Genomic DNA, 17,943 nt, shown 5'->3' on the forward strand with positions numbered 1-17,943 from the left:
CCTGGGTTGCAGATGCAGTCAAGAGGCAACCCATCAGTATTTCTCTATCATAACAATATATATATATATATATTTCCCCCACTCCCTCCCTTTCCAAAACAATAAGCATGTATGTCCTTGGGTGAATATAAAAAACTAATATATTCTATGAAACAAGAGACCTTATTTATGACACATTTTAAGCACCATATTCAGGGAAATTTGTTTCCTCAAGTTGAAGCGTCAATTATATCTGGACATATGATAATCAAAAATACATGTCTTGCCCTGGATGGTGAAGCTTAGTGGATTGAGCTTGTGCCTGTGAACCAAAGGGTCACCGGTTTGTTTCCCAGTCAGGGCATATGCCCGGGCTGCAGGCCGAATCCCCAGTAGGGGGCATAGGAGAGGCAACCACACATTGATGTTTCCCCTTCCTTCCCCTCTGTCTAAAACTAAATAAACAAAATCTTAAAAAAAAGAAAAAGTCTTGATTTTCTCATCTAAGAATAAAACTAGTTTAATATAAACCAATTTTTTCAATAAAGAATAGTGTTTCTACTGTAAAAAATAAAAAAAAAAATAATATAGTTCAATGATAAAGTCACCAAATAAAAAATGTAAATAAAATTTGAATCATACCATCATCTTCATCCTCAGCTTCTTCTGCTTCCATTGGATCATATTCATCTTGATTATTATCTTCTTCAGTTTCATCATCATCTTTAGAATCATCTTTTCTTTTATCTTCTTTCTGTAATTTAAAATACCTTAAAATTAGTAAGACCTCTCACCAAATATTAAATTAGCCCCTCCCCCCAAATTTTAAAGCCACTAAATTTACTTGAAATAGAATCAAATGATAAATTTCTTATAACAGTACACATTTTAAGGATAAACTGCCATTCACAATATATGTAAATCTAACCATCAAGGCTGTGAGGCTTAAAGTACTACAAAACTAGTTACAGGGTTGTTTAAATAGGCTTAATTCAAAGAATTAAATTTCTAATACACTACAACCTTTTATTTGCCTTTATGTTTCACTCTTCTGATGGAATTCATCATCATTGGTTACACTCCAAAATTTAGACTAATTGAAAACTTCTGATTACAGACCTTCCTTTCATCTCTATCTTCTTTTTTATCTTTGTCATCGCCTGATTTTCTCAGTTTGGGTTTTGGCTCATCAACTTCATCATCTCTTTCTTCTTTTTTATCTTTTCTCTCATCTTTTTTGCTTTTCTTTTCCTTTTCTTTTTTGTCCTCTTTCTCAGGAAGAGATAATAATGATTTGTATATTCTGACACCAAAATCTCTTTGAAGCATTTCATTGAAAAGTTCTGCAAACAATGAAACCTATAAAAAGACAGATGACTTTAACAGAAATATTGAAAAAGACTAAGAAGTAACTTATCAAACAACTCTCAATATAAGAATTCTTACCACCTTATACAATTAATCTTCATCATAAATGTGCTTTATTCATTGATTCAACAAGTTTTTATGAAATGCCTCCTGTGCACCAGTGACTCTTCTAAGTATTGGGGGGTATAGTGTGAAGAAAACAGATAACAATCCCAACTCACCTGAACTAACAACAGTATAGTGGGGAAAAGTATGTAATAATCAAATCAACATCAAATTATAAGAAAACGAGTAGGATGACAGCACAGGAACTAAAAAGACTGTAACCAGAGAAAGTATCTCTGATCAGGTGACATTTTGAAAACTGACTTGAAATTGCTGGGGGAATGCCATATATACTTACTAGAAGAGCATACCAGGCAGGGGAAACCAATTAAAAATTCTGAATAGATGACGGGATTAGAATTAAGAACTACAAAATGTAGTTCTAGAATAGCCATGGGGATGTCAAGTACAGTATAGGAAGTGGGGTAGCCAAAGAACTTACACCATGACCCATGGACATGAACAATGGTGAGGGGATTGCCTGAGGAAGTAAGGGTGCTGGGTGGCAAAAGGGGAAAAAATTGGGATGACTGTAATAGCATAATCAATAAAATGTAATTTAAAAAAAACAATCAGGAAACAAGATGACCTGCCCCCCCCTAAAAAAAATTCTGAGTAGGAACCATGTATTACTACTATTTGAGTATCTATGTGTAATGACCTTTAACATACTCATGGACTTCAAATTATACACTAAATTTCCTATGTAAATATCTCTAAGGCTGTTCCAACACATTTCATTTCAAATGTTAAATATGTAATCTTTGTCAATCTCTTCAGTATATTTGGTAAAACACATTAATTAGACTATTTTCCTGATCATAAAGGATAATACAACATATTCAAATAACTGATCTTATAATCTATTTTTCTTTAAATTCATGCTGTTGTTACATATTTTAAATTAAAAATCTCTATTATCAGTAAAATGACTATTAAAGATGTTGAAAATTATACTTTCTCTTAACCATTAACGTAAACTAAACAAAATCTCCCTTTGGGTAAGTAAATAGCAAAAGGTGCCCTCACTGATGTGACTCAGTGGAAGGTTACCAGTTTGATTCCTGGTCAGGGGCACATGCCTGGGTTGCGGGACATGTCCCCACGCTTGGGGATGTATGAAAGGCAACCAAGCAATGTATCTCTCATGCACTGATATTTCTTTCCCTCTCTTTCTTCTCCTCCCTCTCAGAAAATAAATAAATATTAATAAATAAGTAGCTCTAGCTGGTGTAGCTCAGTGGATTGAACTTGGGCCTGCAAACCAAAGGACTGCAGTTTGATTCCCAGTCAGGGCATATGCCTGGGTTGCAGGCCAGTTCCCAGCAGGGGATGCACGAGAGGCAACCATACATTGGTATTTCTCTCCCCCTCCTTCCCTTCCCTTCTAAAGATAAATAAATAAAATCTTTTTAAAATGTAATAAATAAGTAAATAAATAGCAAGAGGCATATATGTTCCTTAGAGTTTCCTATTACCTAGAAATAAAAAACAGTAATTAAAATGTGTTAAATTAGAACAGAAACCTAGAACAGTAACTAGAAGAGCAGAATTCTTCATAGCTTTTCACCTACAAGGATTCAAAGGAACACATACATTTATCATTAATATTAAGCCAGCCTAAGATTTTTAATTTTAATGATATATTCCTCTGAATTTATGTATCAAATTGACTTCTGCATTCTAATGACTGGTTAAAAGGAAACTAAGCAGTTTAGAAACTAACCATATGTTTAGATGGGGAGAAAAAAATAAAAGGATCATTTTGTTAGCTCAGAGCTATTTCACAAATTGCTTTGTTTCCATCAGAGTAGCATTAATTTGAGACTCTCTTACAGCACTGGTTAGATATATAGTATATAGTTTAAAAGCAGTAGCTAACACCAAAGACTTTTTTCCTTATTTCTTGAGTGACTAAACATGGCAGGCACAACTGTGAGTTAAATTTATGGCAACTAGTAATAAAAATAAAATCATATAGTAGGTAATGTTTAAGGATACTGGCTTATTGGAATCATTAATGTATCAAAAATAATAAACATTTTAATATCTGTAACATTTTATATCAAGACTAACATGCATGTATTTTGTGTTTTTTAACTGTCTCCATAATTCTCTACAAGGGGGGACCCCCCCCAAAAAACCATTAGAATTATCTTCTGGAGGGTGGGCCCCTTGTAGCACAGGCTTCCCCTGCTAGGTGAGTATTCAGGAACACATCAGTATTAGTGTTCCAGCTGGTGTTGTTGTGAGAGGCTGCATTCTCCTTCAGTGAATTGTTTTTGAAGACTCTTTCAATACATTTGCCCATTTCATGATGGGTGATTTACAACTGCACCTACCCACACCACGCTGAGTGTTGAGCAGTTTTTGACCAGAAACACTATGATACCAGTGCCCCCATCCTCCCTATTCACTGTATCTAACCCCAAACTACTTTTTTTTTTTTTTACTTGGATGAAAAAAAGTCCTCAAAGGGAAGCATTTTGCCAGTGTGGAAGAGGTGAAACAAACAAACAAAAAAAAAGGCAGAAGCACTAAAAGGCATCAAAATCAATGAGTTCAAAAATTGTTTTGAGCTGTGGAGAAAACATTCTGATACATGTATTACACCAAATAGAGAAGTACTTTGATGAGGTTTAAACATGTAAGAATACATACATAATGTTTTATAAACAAGTTCCATTTTATTTTGCCCTCCCTCTGGTATATGTGTATAAATATCTCTAGTCTAAGCACTTTACTTCATTTTCATCTTACTGTTTGGTGGACAATGACCTCTTGAATCAAATAAGTATGACTGATTTTCCAATATAATTTATAAACTAAAACAATGCAAGACGTTGGTAAAATACAATAATTGAACACAATTATAATTGTGTACCGGATATTATATAATTAATATTTTGGGATACTTTATACTGTTTTATTAAGAAATGAAGCAATCACTTATTTAGGGATAAAAATCTTCAATCGTTTTTAAAGATTACTTTAAGCTGTATGTTGTAAAGCAGCTGTAAAATAATGGTACAAAGAAACAGATTCATGTTGAAAGATCAACATCAATTACTTTATCTTACATATCAATCACAAGTTAAAATTTCAATCCCATTAATTGGTATTTTAATTCTAGAGTAAGTAATAAAGCATTACCTCATTTCCAAGACAGGCAATTAGACTTACGTATCACATATCTCCTGATATCCTGGTGAAAAAATACACTGCTACCTACGAAGCAATCTTAGGAAGAAAAAAATTAAACCTGAACCTAAGACTATGATCCAACTATCAATTAACAGGAAATATAGAGTCCAGAGGAGCATTTAAACCATACCATAGGAATGCAATTAGCAAAACTGAGTCTGTAGAAAAATCATGTTTCCCTCCCAAAATAATAAACTGCAAGGAAAAAATTTAAAAAACAGAAACAGTAAAAAAAGGCCCTCAAATTACCAAACTGCATGGCCCTTATATGGATTGTAATTTAAATTTAAGCAGTACCTCAAATGAATGTTCTTTATTATCTTCTAATCTGTAGTCCAAAAGCACACTCAAAGACATAATGCTACAATCAAACTTGCCACTTTTTGCAGCCCAATTTGGGTGTACAATAATGGCTGGTTCGTCAGGCAAAATATATCTTCTTTCACGACGCTGACGTTCCATTTCCTCTTGCCGCTTTCTTTCTTCTTCCTACATATTTGAAATTTTAAGTAAAAGTTAAACTTCCATGCACAGTATGTACATACAGTTGACCTTTGAACATGGTTTGAACTGTGCAGCTCCACCGTATGTGAATTTTTTCAATAAATACCTGCAATGCTTTTGATCTGTGGGGCTAGGAGTCTGCAGATGTGGAGGGTCGACTGTATGCACTGATTTTATTTAGTAGGAGACTTGAGTATTCATAGATTTTAGTGTCCACAGTGGTTCCTGGCACTAAGCAACCCACCACAGATAGCGAGAGAACCAAGTTTTTGGAGAGTCAAAAGTTTTACACTCCCTGGCTGGTGTGGCTCAGTGGACTGAGCACCAGATTGGGACCCAACAGGTCATCATGCCTGGGTTACGAACTAGGTCCCCAGTAGGGGGTGCACAAGGGACAATCATACATTGATACTGCTCTTCCTCCCTCCCTTTCCTTCTGCCTATAAATAAATAAATAAATAAATAAATAAATAAAGTCGTTGGGGGGGGGGGGAAGACTGCTAAATGTTTTAGTAGACGGTGCTTTAAAATTGTACACAAATTTTTAAAAAAGATTTCATTTAGTATTTTTAGACACAGGAGAATGAAGGGGGAGAGGGAGAGAAACATCACAGGGTGGTTGCCTCTTGAATGCCCCGCACTGGGGGCCTAGTCCATAACCCAGGCATGTGCCCTGACGGGGAAATGACCTCGTGACCCTTTGGTTCACAGGCCGGAGCCACACCAGCCAGGGCTATATGCAGATTTTTGACTGAGCAGGGGCTGGCACCCTCAGCCCTATCTTTGTTCAATGGCCAACTGTAATTGAATGTATACCATGTAAAGAAAAAAATTTCCTGATTCCTTTACCAACAATTAGGACTGAAAAGGGAAGAAAAGTTCAAATTCACTAAAGAGGATACGTTTATTCTAATTCTCTTTGGATTTCCCAGAATAAGAAACTGCTTCTAAAGGGAGGTTGGGGGAATATCTATATTAATATTATATAAATTGGGGGAATCGGGAAAAATACTGGTGTTAGCAGAGTTCCTGGATCTTCCTGAATCTCCACATTAAAAAGAGACAGAATAATCTAAATAACCAAACCAAAATCCATGCACATTGACAGGAAACCAAGGTAACAAGGTATCTCCATACACCCCAATGTACAAGTAGGTGGGAAAAAGCCGTAAGAACCAAAAGATCTATGTGGTACTGGTGTCTGTGTGTGGGAAAGCAGAAGGAAGTAATGGAGTTGTCCCATGGATCTAAGGACAGGAAAACCACAAAACTGTCAATAGGAAGAAACATGGTCAATGGGCACTCACTGGAAAGCACAGCAGGTCAATTAAGGACAGCAGCTGAAACTAGGCAAGATTCTACTACCAACAACAGTGACGACGAGGAGTTCATCTTAAAATCTGAGATGGTCTACAATGCTCTAGCCCTATGAATTTGCAAAGTTGATTTACCAGGGCATCCTTCCAGCACAGGGTTCCACAATGAGGAAAAGCTTCTGGGATTAGAATCAATAATGAGCAGAAGAGGGACATGGACACATGGAAAAAGGAGGTCCAGATAAAAGTGAGAGAGGGGAATAGAGAAATTTCAGAAAGCCACCATATTTGTTTGACATTCCATTGTTTTTTTGACAGAACAAGAAAACAACAGAACATAGAGCTCTGTGAAGTTATATAAGCTATCTGAAGCAACTCCCTTATGATAAAATTTTAAGCAAATTAAATTCACATAGATATGAGCTTGTGATCAACATTAAGAAACTTGTAAGAAATGAAAAGAACAAGAATTTAAAAAGTGAAAAACAGGGTGACAGCATTCAAGAGTTTCAGAAAAGTAAGATTAAAACTAGAAGGAATACAAAAGCAAATAAACTCAAGAAATAATGACTTAAGAGAATAGAAAAGGGAACTTGCTTTTTCATAGTGGTATTATTCACAATAGCCGAGAGGTGAAAACAACCCAATGTCTATTAACAGATGAATGAATAAGCAAAATGTGGTATATACATACAATAGAGTATTCATCCTTAAAAAGAAATGAAGTTCTGATACATGCTACAACATGGCTGAACCCTGATAACATTACACTGAGAGAAGCCAGGCACAAAGGGATACCTACTGTATAATTCCACTTACATGAAATATCTAATACACACAAATTCAGAGACAGAAGTATCAGGATAGAGGTTACCAGCGGATGGGGAGAGGGGTTGGAGAGTTATTACTATATGGTATAATGGTAATTTTGATTCATGTGTATTTTACCACAAAAAGAAAAGTTTGTTCAAGAGAAACTTCCTGAAAAAATCAGAAATTAAGTATTGAAAGAGCACACAATGCACCTGAAGTTGTTAATACAAAATGACCAATATTAAAACACATTTCTAATAAAATTTTGTACATCTGGGCAAAATAGCAAGTGACTGTATCAGAAAAGCAAATTGCATTATCATCACTTTGGACAGCAAAACTTGCTCAGGAAAGATGTAACATATTTAAGATAGTCAAGACAAGTAAATGTTAGCCAAAGATTTTATATTTGCAAAACTGATTTTCAAGCATAAAGGGTATACTGAAACTGTTGTCAACATACAGAAACTTAAATACGGCTACCATGAGCCCTGAGCAATCTACTGGAGATGAGCTTCAAAGATAATGACAAAAGGACTAGTGGTGAGCATCAGATATTTAGCTTGTATGACTGAGATAAGAGGATTAAAAGACAGTATAGTATGCAACACTACGTGCTTGGACAATGTAGTTATAGCACAACATAAAAACAATAAGGAAGCCCTGGCTGGTGTGGCTCAGTGGACTGAGCACCAGATTGGGAACCAAAGGGGCACTGGTTTGATTCCCAGTCAGGGCACACGCCTGGGTTGCAGGGGCCAAATCCCTAGTACGGGGCGTGTGAGAGGCAACCACACATTGATGTTTCTCTCCCTCTCTCTAAAAATAAATAAATAAAATTTGTAAAAAAAAAATGAAGAAAGCAGAATAGAAAATACAAAAATATTTTTAAACTAACTTCAAATTGTTCCCCGGTTTGCCTAACCACTGGTGAAAAGGGGGACAATTCAAGCTTCACTAAAAATAAGAAATGCAAAGACCTGAAATCCTTTCAAATAAAGGTATTAGAAAAATAAACATGTAACCACTGAAGATGTCAGGGAACCTAATTTCATCTATTATCTTGAAAACCAGATAAATGTTGCTTACTTCATTCAGCAGCATACACACTAAAATTAGAATGATACAGAGATTAGCATAGTCCCTGCACAAGGAAAAAAAATCAAACACTGACTCTGACTTCTACAGTAGGCCCTTTGTACCCACAGGTTTCTCATCTCTGGATTCAACTGACTGTGAATCAAAAACATTCAAGGAGCCCAGGCCAGGCAACTCAGTAGGTTAGAGCATAATCCTGATATTCCAAAATTGCAAGTTTGCTCTCTGGTCAGGGCACATACAAGAAGCAACAAATGAATGCACAAAAAAATAGAACAACCAACTGATGTTTCTTTCTACCACTCTCACCCCTCAGTCAATAAATTAAAATAAGAAAATCAGAGAAAAAAATCCCAGGCTTCTAAAAAGCAAAACTGAAATTTTCCATACACCAAGCGCTGCAATGAATTCACTCAAATGAAGTGATGTGCAGGCATATTCTGCTGTAGCCTATTTACAATACAGGTTATATGCAAGTATTAAGCCATTTTATATAAGAGACTTGAGCATCCATGGATTTTGGTACCTATGGGGTCTTGGAACCAATCCTCCAGGGATACTAAGAAATGATGTATATGAATTTAAAAACTGTACCATGGGTAACCAAACAGATAAGGGGAATGTGTGAAAATAAAATGTAAGAATTACAGTCTCACCATTTTCAAATCAACTCTCCCTGTCCTGAACAGTTCAGTTCTAAAGCAATTCCTTCAAGCAAAGCAGATGTCTATACAAGGCATTGGAGGCTGGCAGGAAGGGACAGCTATCAAAACCCAGGGCAGATGACCTCAATTACCAGGCAATAAAACCAAAAAGAACCAGGAGGGCATCCACACAGAGAAACAACACAGAGTAGGGAGTCAGACCAAAGAAGAGTAAGGTAAGGAGTATATTTAAATAATTCCATATATACCTCTTTATCATCTTCAGATTTCCTATCATCCTCTTCTTCATCTTCTTTTTCAGATTTCTCTAATTCCTTTTGTTCTTCTTTTTGCTCTTCTACTTTAAGCTGTTTGGTCAATCGGGCTATTAACTGGGACTTTAACCCTTTGGAGCTAAGGGTTCGACTTTCTAATTCTTTTCGGAGATCATTTACCTAAATTACACACATCACAAAAACACAAAGAAAGAAAATGGGATACTGAAATAGAGAATAAACTATGCATTTATTTTCTGTGCTTTAAAAAAGAAACTTTAGTGAAAGGGATACTTAGCTCATAAAATGTTTACAAAAATACAAACTTCTTAGAACATTAAAAAATAATTTACAATAGGTTTTAAGCTGCTTAAAAATACTGCTCTCTAACCCAGTAATTCTAATTTCTGGGATTTTACCCTCAGGAAAGAACCTAAACATGGGAAAACAAAATCTTTACAAATTTCTTTTAATAGTCTCCTCTCTAAAAAAGTAAAGAAATCTAAATATTCAATAAAAGAGTAATACCTAAGAAAAACAGTGCATCAACTAGATGGTTAAAAATAATTACAAGGGGAAACACTAATACTAATTGAAAAGGATGAGACAGCAACTTTTTATACACGATTAGATGCAACCAACCAACCAACCAACCACAAAGCTTACCCCCAAAAAAAAGAATGGAAGAAAATACATCAAAAGTTTGAGTGACTGTGTTTGAGTGATAGGCTCAAATGTTTTTCTTCTATTTTTTACATATGCACCAATTTTGAAAATAAGCATGCATTACATTTGTAATCAAAATAAATGTAAGTTTTAAAATAAGAAACAGGAGCCCTGGCTGGTGTAGCTCAGTGGATTGAGTGCGGGCCTGCGAACCAGAGGATCGCGGTTCAATTCCCAGTCAGGGCACATGCCTGGGTTGCAGGCGGGTTCCCTGCAGGCCAACTCCCAGCAGGGGACGCACAAAAGGCAACCATACATTGATGTTTCTATCCCTCTCTCCTTCCCCTCTAGAGATAAATAAATAAATAAATAAATAAACAAATAAATAAAAACCTTTAAATAAATAAATAAATAAAAAATAAAATAAGAAACAGGAGACTTCTGCCAAGATGGGGACATAGGTGGAATCACTGCCTTATCCCACAACCAAGTTTGAATAAAACAAAGGTGTGGAGAACAAAGACACAGCCAAAGAACAGGAAATTTAATTATATAGAAGTTCAACAACGAATTGTTCAACCAGAACTAGGAAGAGGGGCGGAGCCAGCAGCGGAGCAGGGTCGGGCAGGACAGATCCCCCGACCCAGGCATGGACCCAGTCGGGGTGCGGGACACACTGACTGTGGTTGCACATTCGAGCCACAGTGAGACGGACTGCACAGGCCCCAGCGGTGAATCCAGTGGTGGAGGGCTGAAGGCAGTGGCACATTCGCGCGCTGGGAGACAAAGCGCTCAGGCCCCAGTGGCGGTGGCAACCTGCAGCACCTGCGGCAGACAGGACGCCATTGCTCCTCATTGACCCCATCCTCACATACAGCGTCACAACCCAGCGACTGAGTTGCCCTGCTCTGGTGAACACCTGGGGCTCCGATCCTGATAAGTAACAGGCGCGAACAGTCCAAAATACGGCTCAAGAAGAACTCAAAGCCCCAGAGCTAATAACTCTAAGCAACCGAGAAATTGCCAGCCTCTCAGAAGCACAGTTCAAGACACTGTTTATCAGGATGCTCACAGAACTGGTTGATTATAGTCACAAATTAGAGGAACATATGAAGGCTAAACTAATTGAAATGAAGGGAGATGTCCAGGAAACCAATAGTGATGGAAAGGAAACTGGGACTCAAATCAATGGAATGGACCAGAAGGAAGAACAGAACATCCAACCAGAAAAGAATGAATGAGAATTCAAAAAAATGAGGAGAGACTTAGGAACCTCCAGGACATCTTCAAATGTTCCAAAAATTGAATTATAGGGGTACCAGAAGGGAAAGAGGAACAGCCATGAGTGGAAAACTTATCTGAACAAATAATAAAGGAGAACTTCCCCAGTCTGGCAAAGGAAATAGACTTCCAGGAAGTCCAGGAAGCTCAGAGAGTCCCAAAGAAGTTGGACCCAAGAAGGAACAAAACAAGGCACATCACCATTACATTAGCCAAGATTCAAATGAAGGAGAGAATCCTAGAAGCAGCAAGAGATAAGGGGACAGTCACCTAACAAAGGAGTTCCCATCAGACTGTCAGCGGATTTCTCAAAAGAGACCTTACAGGCAAGAAGGGGCTAGAAAGAAGTATTCCAAGTCATGAAATCCAAAGACCTACAGCCAAGATTGCTTTATTCAGCAAAGCTTTCATTTAGAATGGAAGGACAGATAAAGTGCTTCTCAGATACGGTCAAGTTCAAGGAGTTCATCATCACCAAGCCCTTATTATATGAAATGCTAAAGGGACTTATATAAGAAAAAAAAGATGAAAAATACGAACAGTGAAAGGACAGCAAACTCAGTTATTAACAACCTCACCTAAAACAAAAGCAAACCAAGAGTGGAACCATAGAAATGAAGAACACATGGAGGGTTAGCAACAGGAGAGTAGGAGAAGGAGAAGGGAGGAGAAGGTACAGAAAATAGCATAGACAGTAGGTAGTAAATAGGGGGGAGGGCAAGAATAGTAGGGGAAATATAGAATCTAAAGAACTTGAGACACGTGGTTATAAACTAAGGGGGGGGGAATGGTGGGGGTGGGAGTATGCGGGCGGAGGGGAATGAAGGGGGGAATAGAACAACTGTAATGGTATAATCAATAAAATATATTAAAAAATAAGAAACATAATAGCAAAGCCATTAATTTGACAAAAAGTCCTGGGATGTAGAGTTTAATCGACTTGCCTGTATTTTCTGAATCTATAGGACTGTATCTGGGTTAAAAAGCTACTTTCATAATGAAGGAAAAAAACTGTTTTGGGGATGTTTCGATTTTTTTTTTGGCAAAGAACAGAAGTTAATCAACTTTTATGTGTTAAGTAACAAGATGCAAAAGCAAATAATGATCAGCCTCTAATCTTCTGATCCATGCAGAATGTATGTATGTACAATCAATGGATCTACATTCACATTATAAGCCCAAAGATGCAAAACTGCAGGACAATTAATAGGTCCAGTGACACTGGGGAGCAAAAAAAACAAAACAAATAAAACCAGTACAGGCAGTACAGGTTAAAAAATTTTCAAAAGAGGCTCTTAAATTATATCCTCCCCAGTTCAGAAGTTCAGAGTACAGGGTGGGGCAAATGTAGGTTTACAGTTTTGAGTACCTGAAACACAAAGTTTATTCTTACCCTATTTTTAATTATTGTACTTTGTTTAGAAATTAAAGTTTAAAAATTTTTACAAGTATATATTATTGATTATACTATTATAGTTGTCCCAATTTCCCCCACTTTGTTCCCCTCTGCTTGGTATAACCCTCTTCCCTCCAGTGATCCCATCTGCTTTTATTCATGTCCATGGGCCATGCATATAAATTCTACGGCTTCCCCACTGCCTATACTGTTCTTAACATGCCCCTGTCTATTTTGTACCTACATAGTTATGATTCTAAACCTCTATACCTTTCCCCCATTCTCCCTCTTCCTTGCTGATAATCCTCCATGTGATCTCCATTTCTGGAATTCTATTCCTGTTCTATTTGTTTGCATAGCTTGTTATTTTAATGGTCATAGTTTTGATCTTTTTCTTAAATAAGTCCCTTTAACATTTCATATATTAAGGGCTTGGTGACGACGAACTCTAGTTTTACCTTGTCTGGGCAGACTTTATCTGCCCTTCAATTCTAAACGATAGCATTACCGAATACAGCAATCTAGGTTGTAGGTCTTTGCTTTTCATCACTTTGAATACATTCTTGCCAGTTCCTTCTTCCTCCAAAGTTTGAGAAACGAGCTGATAGTCTTATGGGAATTCCTTCGTAGGTAACTGCCTTTCTCTTGCTGCTTTTATGATTCTTTCTTTATCTTTAATCTTTGGCATTTAATAATGATGTGTCTTGGTGTGGTCCTCCTCTTTGGGTTCAACTTGTTTGGGACTCTGCTTCCTGGATTTGTATGTCTATTTCCTTCACCAAATTAGAGAAGTTCTTTCACTATTTTTTACAGTAAGTTTTCAATTTCTTGCTTTCTCTTCTGCTGGCATCCCTATGATTCAGATGTTGGCCCTTTTGGAGATGTCCCAGAGTCTTCTTTAACTCTCCTAGGTTTTTTTGAATTCTTGTTTCTTCTTTCTGTTTTTGTTGATTATTTCTTCCTTAAGTTCCAAATCATTAATTTGAAACCCTGCTTCCTTCCCTTCACTGTTGGCTTCCTATGGATTTTTCTTTATTTCCCTTAGTATAGCCTTCATTTCTTCCCTTATGCTTTTGCCAAATTCAGTGAGATCGTTGAGTATTCTGACCACCTGTTTTCAATTCTGCATCTGATAGGTTGTCTATCTCCTAATCCCTTAGTTCTTTTTCTGGGGTTCTGTTCTGTTCCTTCACTTGGGCCATTTTTCCTTTGTCTCCTCATTTGGCAGCCTTCCTGTATCTGTGTACTAGGTAGAGCCTCTTTGATTTCCTGTCTCAGCACACCTGTTATGTTGTATAGGGTGGATTCTTGGTATTTGCCAGGGAAGGGGCAAACTGCTTGGCGGCTTTGTGGCTCCATGTTGTGGGGAGGGGTCTTCGAGGGCCAATGCTACTTCTGGCTGACTTCTGGGAGGCTTTCTTGACACTGACCCCCCTTCCAATCACTTAACCCACTTCCCATATGTGACTGGCACCCCTCCAGCTGCTGTCTTGATTGTGGTTCCCAGAATGGGTAGGTTTGTGTATGTTCCAGGTTCTCCTGAGATACTGGCAGTTTCTTCTGCTGTCCCAACCCCCACTGGGTTTACAGCCAGAAGTTATGAGGCTTTATTTTTCCCCGTGCTGGAACCCTGGGCTGAGTGGTCTGGCCTGGAGCTGGGATTGCTTGCTCAGAAGGTAGCCCTGATTTTTAACCCACCACACATGAACATGGGATTGCCCATTCCTCTTGTCACCACCACACAGCATCCTTTCCACGGATCCTACCCGTCTGGATGAATATAGCTGCTTCAAATCTTTGGTTGTCAATCTTTTGTACAGTTCTGGGTGATTTTCTGACAGTTTGGGTGTTTTTCATTTTTAAGTTAGTTGTGCCCTTCTTATGGTTGTGCAACAAGGTGAAGTATGTCTATGTATGCCTCCATCTTGACCAGAAGCTCCCTTTTAAAAATATGTTTTAAAAACTTAGATTTTAGAAAGAGAGAGGGGACGGGAGAGAGAAATATCAACTTGTTGCTTCACCTATCTATACATTCACTGGTTCACTTCTGCCTTGGAATATAGAAACAATGCTCTAATCAACTGACCTACCAGGCTAGGGGTTAATTGTATTATCATATTTTCCATATGAACAACTACAAACCTAGTTTTACCCCACCCTGTGTATCAATCCACTTTTTACTATTAATTTTTATTTTAAAAAGTGGACTTTTCTATGTTTCTTCTTTTCTACCCCTTGAATTTAAATTGAGTGAAGAAATTCTACTTTACATCAGTTCCCAAATTAGAAAACAATATTGCTCACACCATAGGCTCTTATATATTATACTCAACAGACAATGGCTGAACTGATTTACAAAGTCTCCCTTTAGTTTTTATATACACACATACAAATATAATATAGAATATATAAAATGTGTGGACTTCATTTTTAATGGCTTTTATCTGAAAACAAACAACACAGTGTCCCTATTCTCTCTGTTCTTGTCTAGAGATGTCAAACTAAATACTACCTCTTTCAAAGTTACCTTCATTGTCTTTGGATCAAGTTTAGACCAATGGGTAGGAGTAGAAATTTCTTTAGCTTCACCATCATCTTTCTCTTCTTCATCCTGATATACAAAGTTAAGAACCTAATTACTATTCTGAAACCTTAAAATAAAGGTAATTTATTTTTAAAAGTCTGTTGCTGATCTGTGCAAGGTCACAAATGTTTCAGATTATCTTCTCCTAAAGTTATTTAGGCAAGTCCACGTACATACATTCTACCACTTTTAATTGACCACAAAGACATTCATCAGCCAATCAAAGCCAGATCTGTGAAACACAAAAGGGTGATAAATTACAACACAAAGGATATCAGGGATGCACAGACACTGCCGGTCTCCACTAACCACACAGTGTGTGATCTTGCCCAAATTTTCAAGCCACCCAAAGTTAAGACTGATTTAGTCAGACCTTTCAAATATACCAAAGACGATGCCACATAGCCTGAAATTTCAAATCTCTCAGACTTGTGGTTGTCCAATTTCAAATATCCATGACTAGAACTGATGACCGTGAAAGAGAAAATTTTTTAAATTTTAGAAAATGGCAAAATGTTTAAAATGGCTTAATAATACTGAATCTTGCTCAACAACTGGTCCCAGATTCCAGCAACTAGACCTATGATAAAAAACAAAATTCTGTGCAATTTAAGCACAACTTATTTTCCTTTGTCTCGGCATTCTTAAAGTCAGCATGATAAACAGATTCTTTCTTTCTTTTTTTTTTTTTTGAGAAAAGAACATACAACTATACTGCTGAAAGCTGGATTACCAGTCGCTGTTACCAGTTATGTTCCTCCGTGTGTGTTTGTTATGTAGTGTGTGGTGTGCATTTGTGCCTGTGTTCCTGTGCCTGTGAGAAGCGAAAATAGAAAAAGGGATTAGCGTTCAGTGCCTGTTCTCCATCAGCCTCCTTGCGTTCACCCTGAAGCTTCTCGACCAGCTGCTGCTTGTATCCTCGGGAGAGGGTTTCCCACTCTGAGCGGGTGGGAAGGCAATGCCAAACATCCGGGAAAAATAAAACCACTGTCTCCACATGAGCTGGAACTGTACGCCCCTTGTGGGTCTCCTCAGGGCGATGGTAGCGAATCTCTGCAAAACGGTACCTGTTGCAAGGGAAGAAGCATGTTGGAAAAAAAATTCTAAAATACATTTTAAAGACCCTAGTTCACTTGTAGCACATCAAGTAAAGAAATTTTGCTGCAAGAACTTGAGGTTGGTCTAAAGAAAAAAAAATTATAGAAGCCATAGTTCCTCTTTTGGTAAATTTGTACAATATTTATAGTTAAAAGAAGAGTATGTTCCCCAAGGCATTTTCAAGTTTGACCACAGAGCTACCCACAGTTTAGAGAATACCTGAAGAAGCTGGATAGCTGTTCAGATTTCGTGTGCTAAAAAAAAATTCTCAATTAAGTCACAAGAATCAACTCAAATATACAGGACAAATAAGCCTCAAGAGAAAATATGGCTGAACAAAAATAATCAGCAACTACATCATTTTATAACAAAAGAATTACAATGAAATGAAGTTCTCTCTTGACGATCTTCTCCAGCTATGCATGAAATGAAAAATATTTTCAACATACATCCAACTTCCAAAGTACATAACAAACATTTAAATTTTCAGTTTATTTTTATTAGTTCTTAATCCTACCCCCCTCCCCAAACATTTTTGGCACCAAATAAACTTCTCCTACAAATGTGGATTTTTTTCCTTTGAGATTACTTGCATGATCAAGGTTGCTAAAATAAGGGGCGGGGGGTGAAGGCTGACAGACAAAGTTTTCTAGACAAACTATTAGGAAAACATTCCTAATCAGGAAATGAATTGGTACTTACCATTGTGTGCATACACTTAGATCAATGCCTGTCAGAGCCTTACAACAACGAATAGCAGTCTTAATCAACACAGAGGGGTCTTTTTCTGGGTCTGGTCCATCCAACGAAGGAGACCAGTGGCCTCCAATGGCCATGGCTTCATCCTTGCCTTTCATGCCCACTAAAAACTAATTCAAAACAAAGAATCATTTACATATATTATGCAACTCATCAAATTACACATAAAATACTTGGAAAGGAAAGGTACAAACCTTTCCAATATCATTATTACTACCTCTGGTAACTGTCAGTCAAGGAAGAGTTCAGTTCATCGTGTTCCACACTGCATTTCAGCAATGGAATAGGATTTACACATCATAACTCATCCTTCTAAAATATTTCTTCAAATAAAGGGTTCTTTTAAAGAAACAAGCTATATAATTCATACTTTAAAAGCATCCAAAGATACACTAAATCCATTATCAGTGAAATTTTTCTATACTACAAATATAACAACATCAAAATGACAGTGGAACTAGTGACATGAGTAAATTATAGCCATAATCTACAGTGAGAAAAACACCTACATCATTCAATTCTGAATGCCTCAATACTAAACTTATTATTAAACTAATTAACAAAATTTAAAAGGCAGTTTTTTAGTTTTATATATATACAGTCAGAACCAAGCAAAGCAATAAACACCTAAAGTTAATGCTTCATTTTACCTTAACAAGTCTAGCAGGATGCTGAAATCCATCTCGAAGTTCTTGTGGGTCTTCAGCTAGAGCACATGACTTATGATACAAATCTTCCATACTAGGGCTAGCCATCAGCATTACCTATTATAGTCAAATAATTCAATCCTGTCAAAAGTCTAACGTAAAAAAATGAGAAGCACTACTAATTATCCTTACATATTATATACCAG

The 17,943-nt window shown here is 37.1% G+C and overlaps 1 protein-coding gene and 2 non-coding genes across 4 annotated transcripts in view; 1 reads left to right on the forward strand and 2 right to left on the reverse strand.

The window, feature by feature from the left end:
• CCAR1 (cell division cycle and apoptosis regulator 1) overlaps window positions 1-17,943 on the reverse strand; it is a 56,990-nt gene that overhangs the window by 7,172 nt on the left and 31,875 nt on the right. For both annotated transcript variants that reach the window (XM_037029159.1, XM_037029158.1), the window contains exons 12-19: window positions 17,741-17,854; window positions 17,034-17,200; window positions 16,090-16,300; window positions 15,177-15,260; window positions 9,301-9,486; window positions 4,954-5,145; window positions 1,099-1,338; window positions 622-733 (exon numbers count right to left, since the gene is read on the reverse strand). In XM_037029159.1, the coding sequence (XP_036885054.1) occupies window positions 622-733; window positions 1,099-1,338; window positions 4,954-5,145; window positions 9,301-9,486; window positions 15,177-15,260; window positions 16,090-16,300; window positions 17,034-17,200; window positions 17,741-17,854 (1,306 nt within the window). The remainder of the gene's footprint in view (window positions 1-621; window positions 734-1,098; window positions 1,339-4,953; window positions 5,146-9,300; window positions 9,487-15,176; window positions 15,261-16,089; window positions 16,301-17,033; window positions 17,201-17,740; window positions 17,855-17,943) is intronic.
• LOC118975456 (U6 spliceosomal RNA) lies at window positions 8,371-8,473 on the forward strand. Its single transcript, XR_005064059.1, has one exon. It is a non-coding gene; the product is annotated as a U6 spliceosomal RNA (small nuclear RNA).
• Window positions 17,332-17,396, reverse strand: LOC118975466 (small nucleolar RNA SNORD98). The gene has a single exon (XR_005064067.1). It is a non-coding gene; the product is annotated as a small nucleolar RNA SNORD98 (small nucleolar RNA).

Source organism: Sturnira hondurensis, unplaced genomic scaffold, assembly GCF_014824575.4.
Source record: "Sturnira hondurensis isolate 20B ecotype Veracruz unplaced genomic scaffold, ASM1482457v3 Scaffold0020237, whole genome shotgun sequence".
NCBI lineage: Eukaryota > Metazoa > Chordata > Mammalia > Chiroptera > Phyllostomidae > Sturnira > Sturnira hondurensis.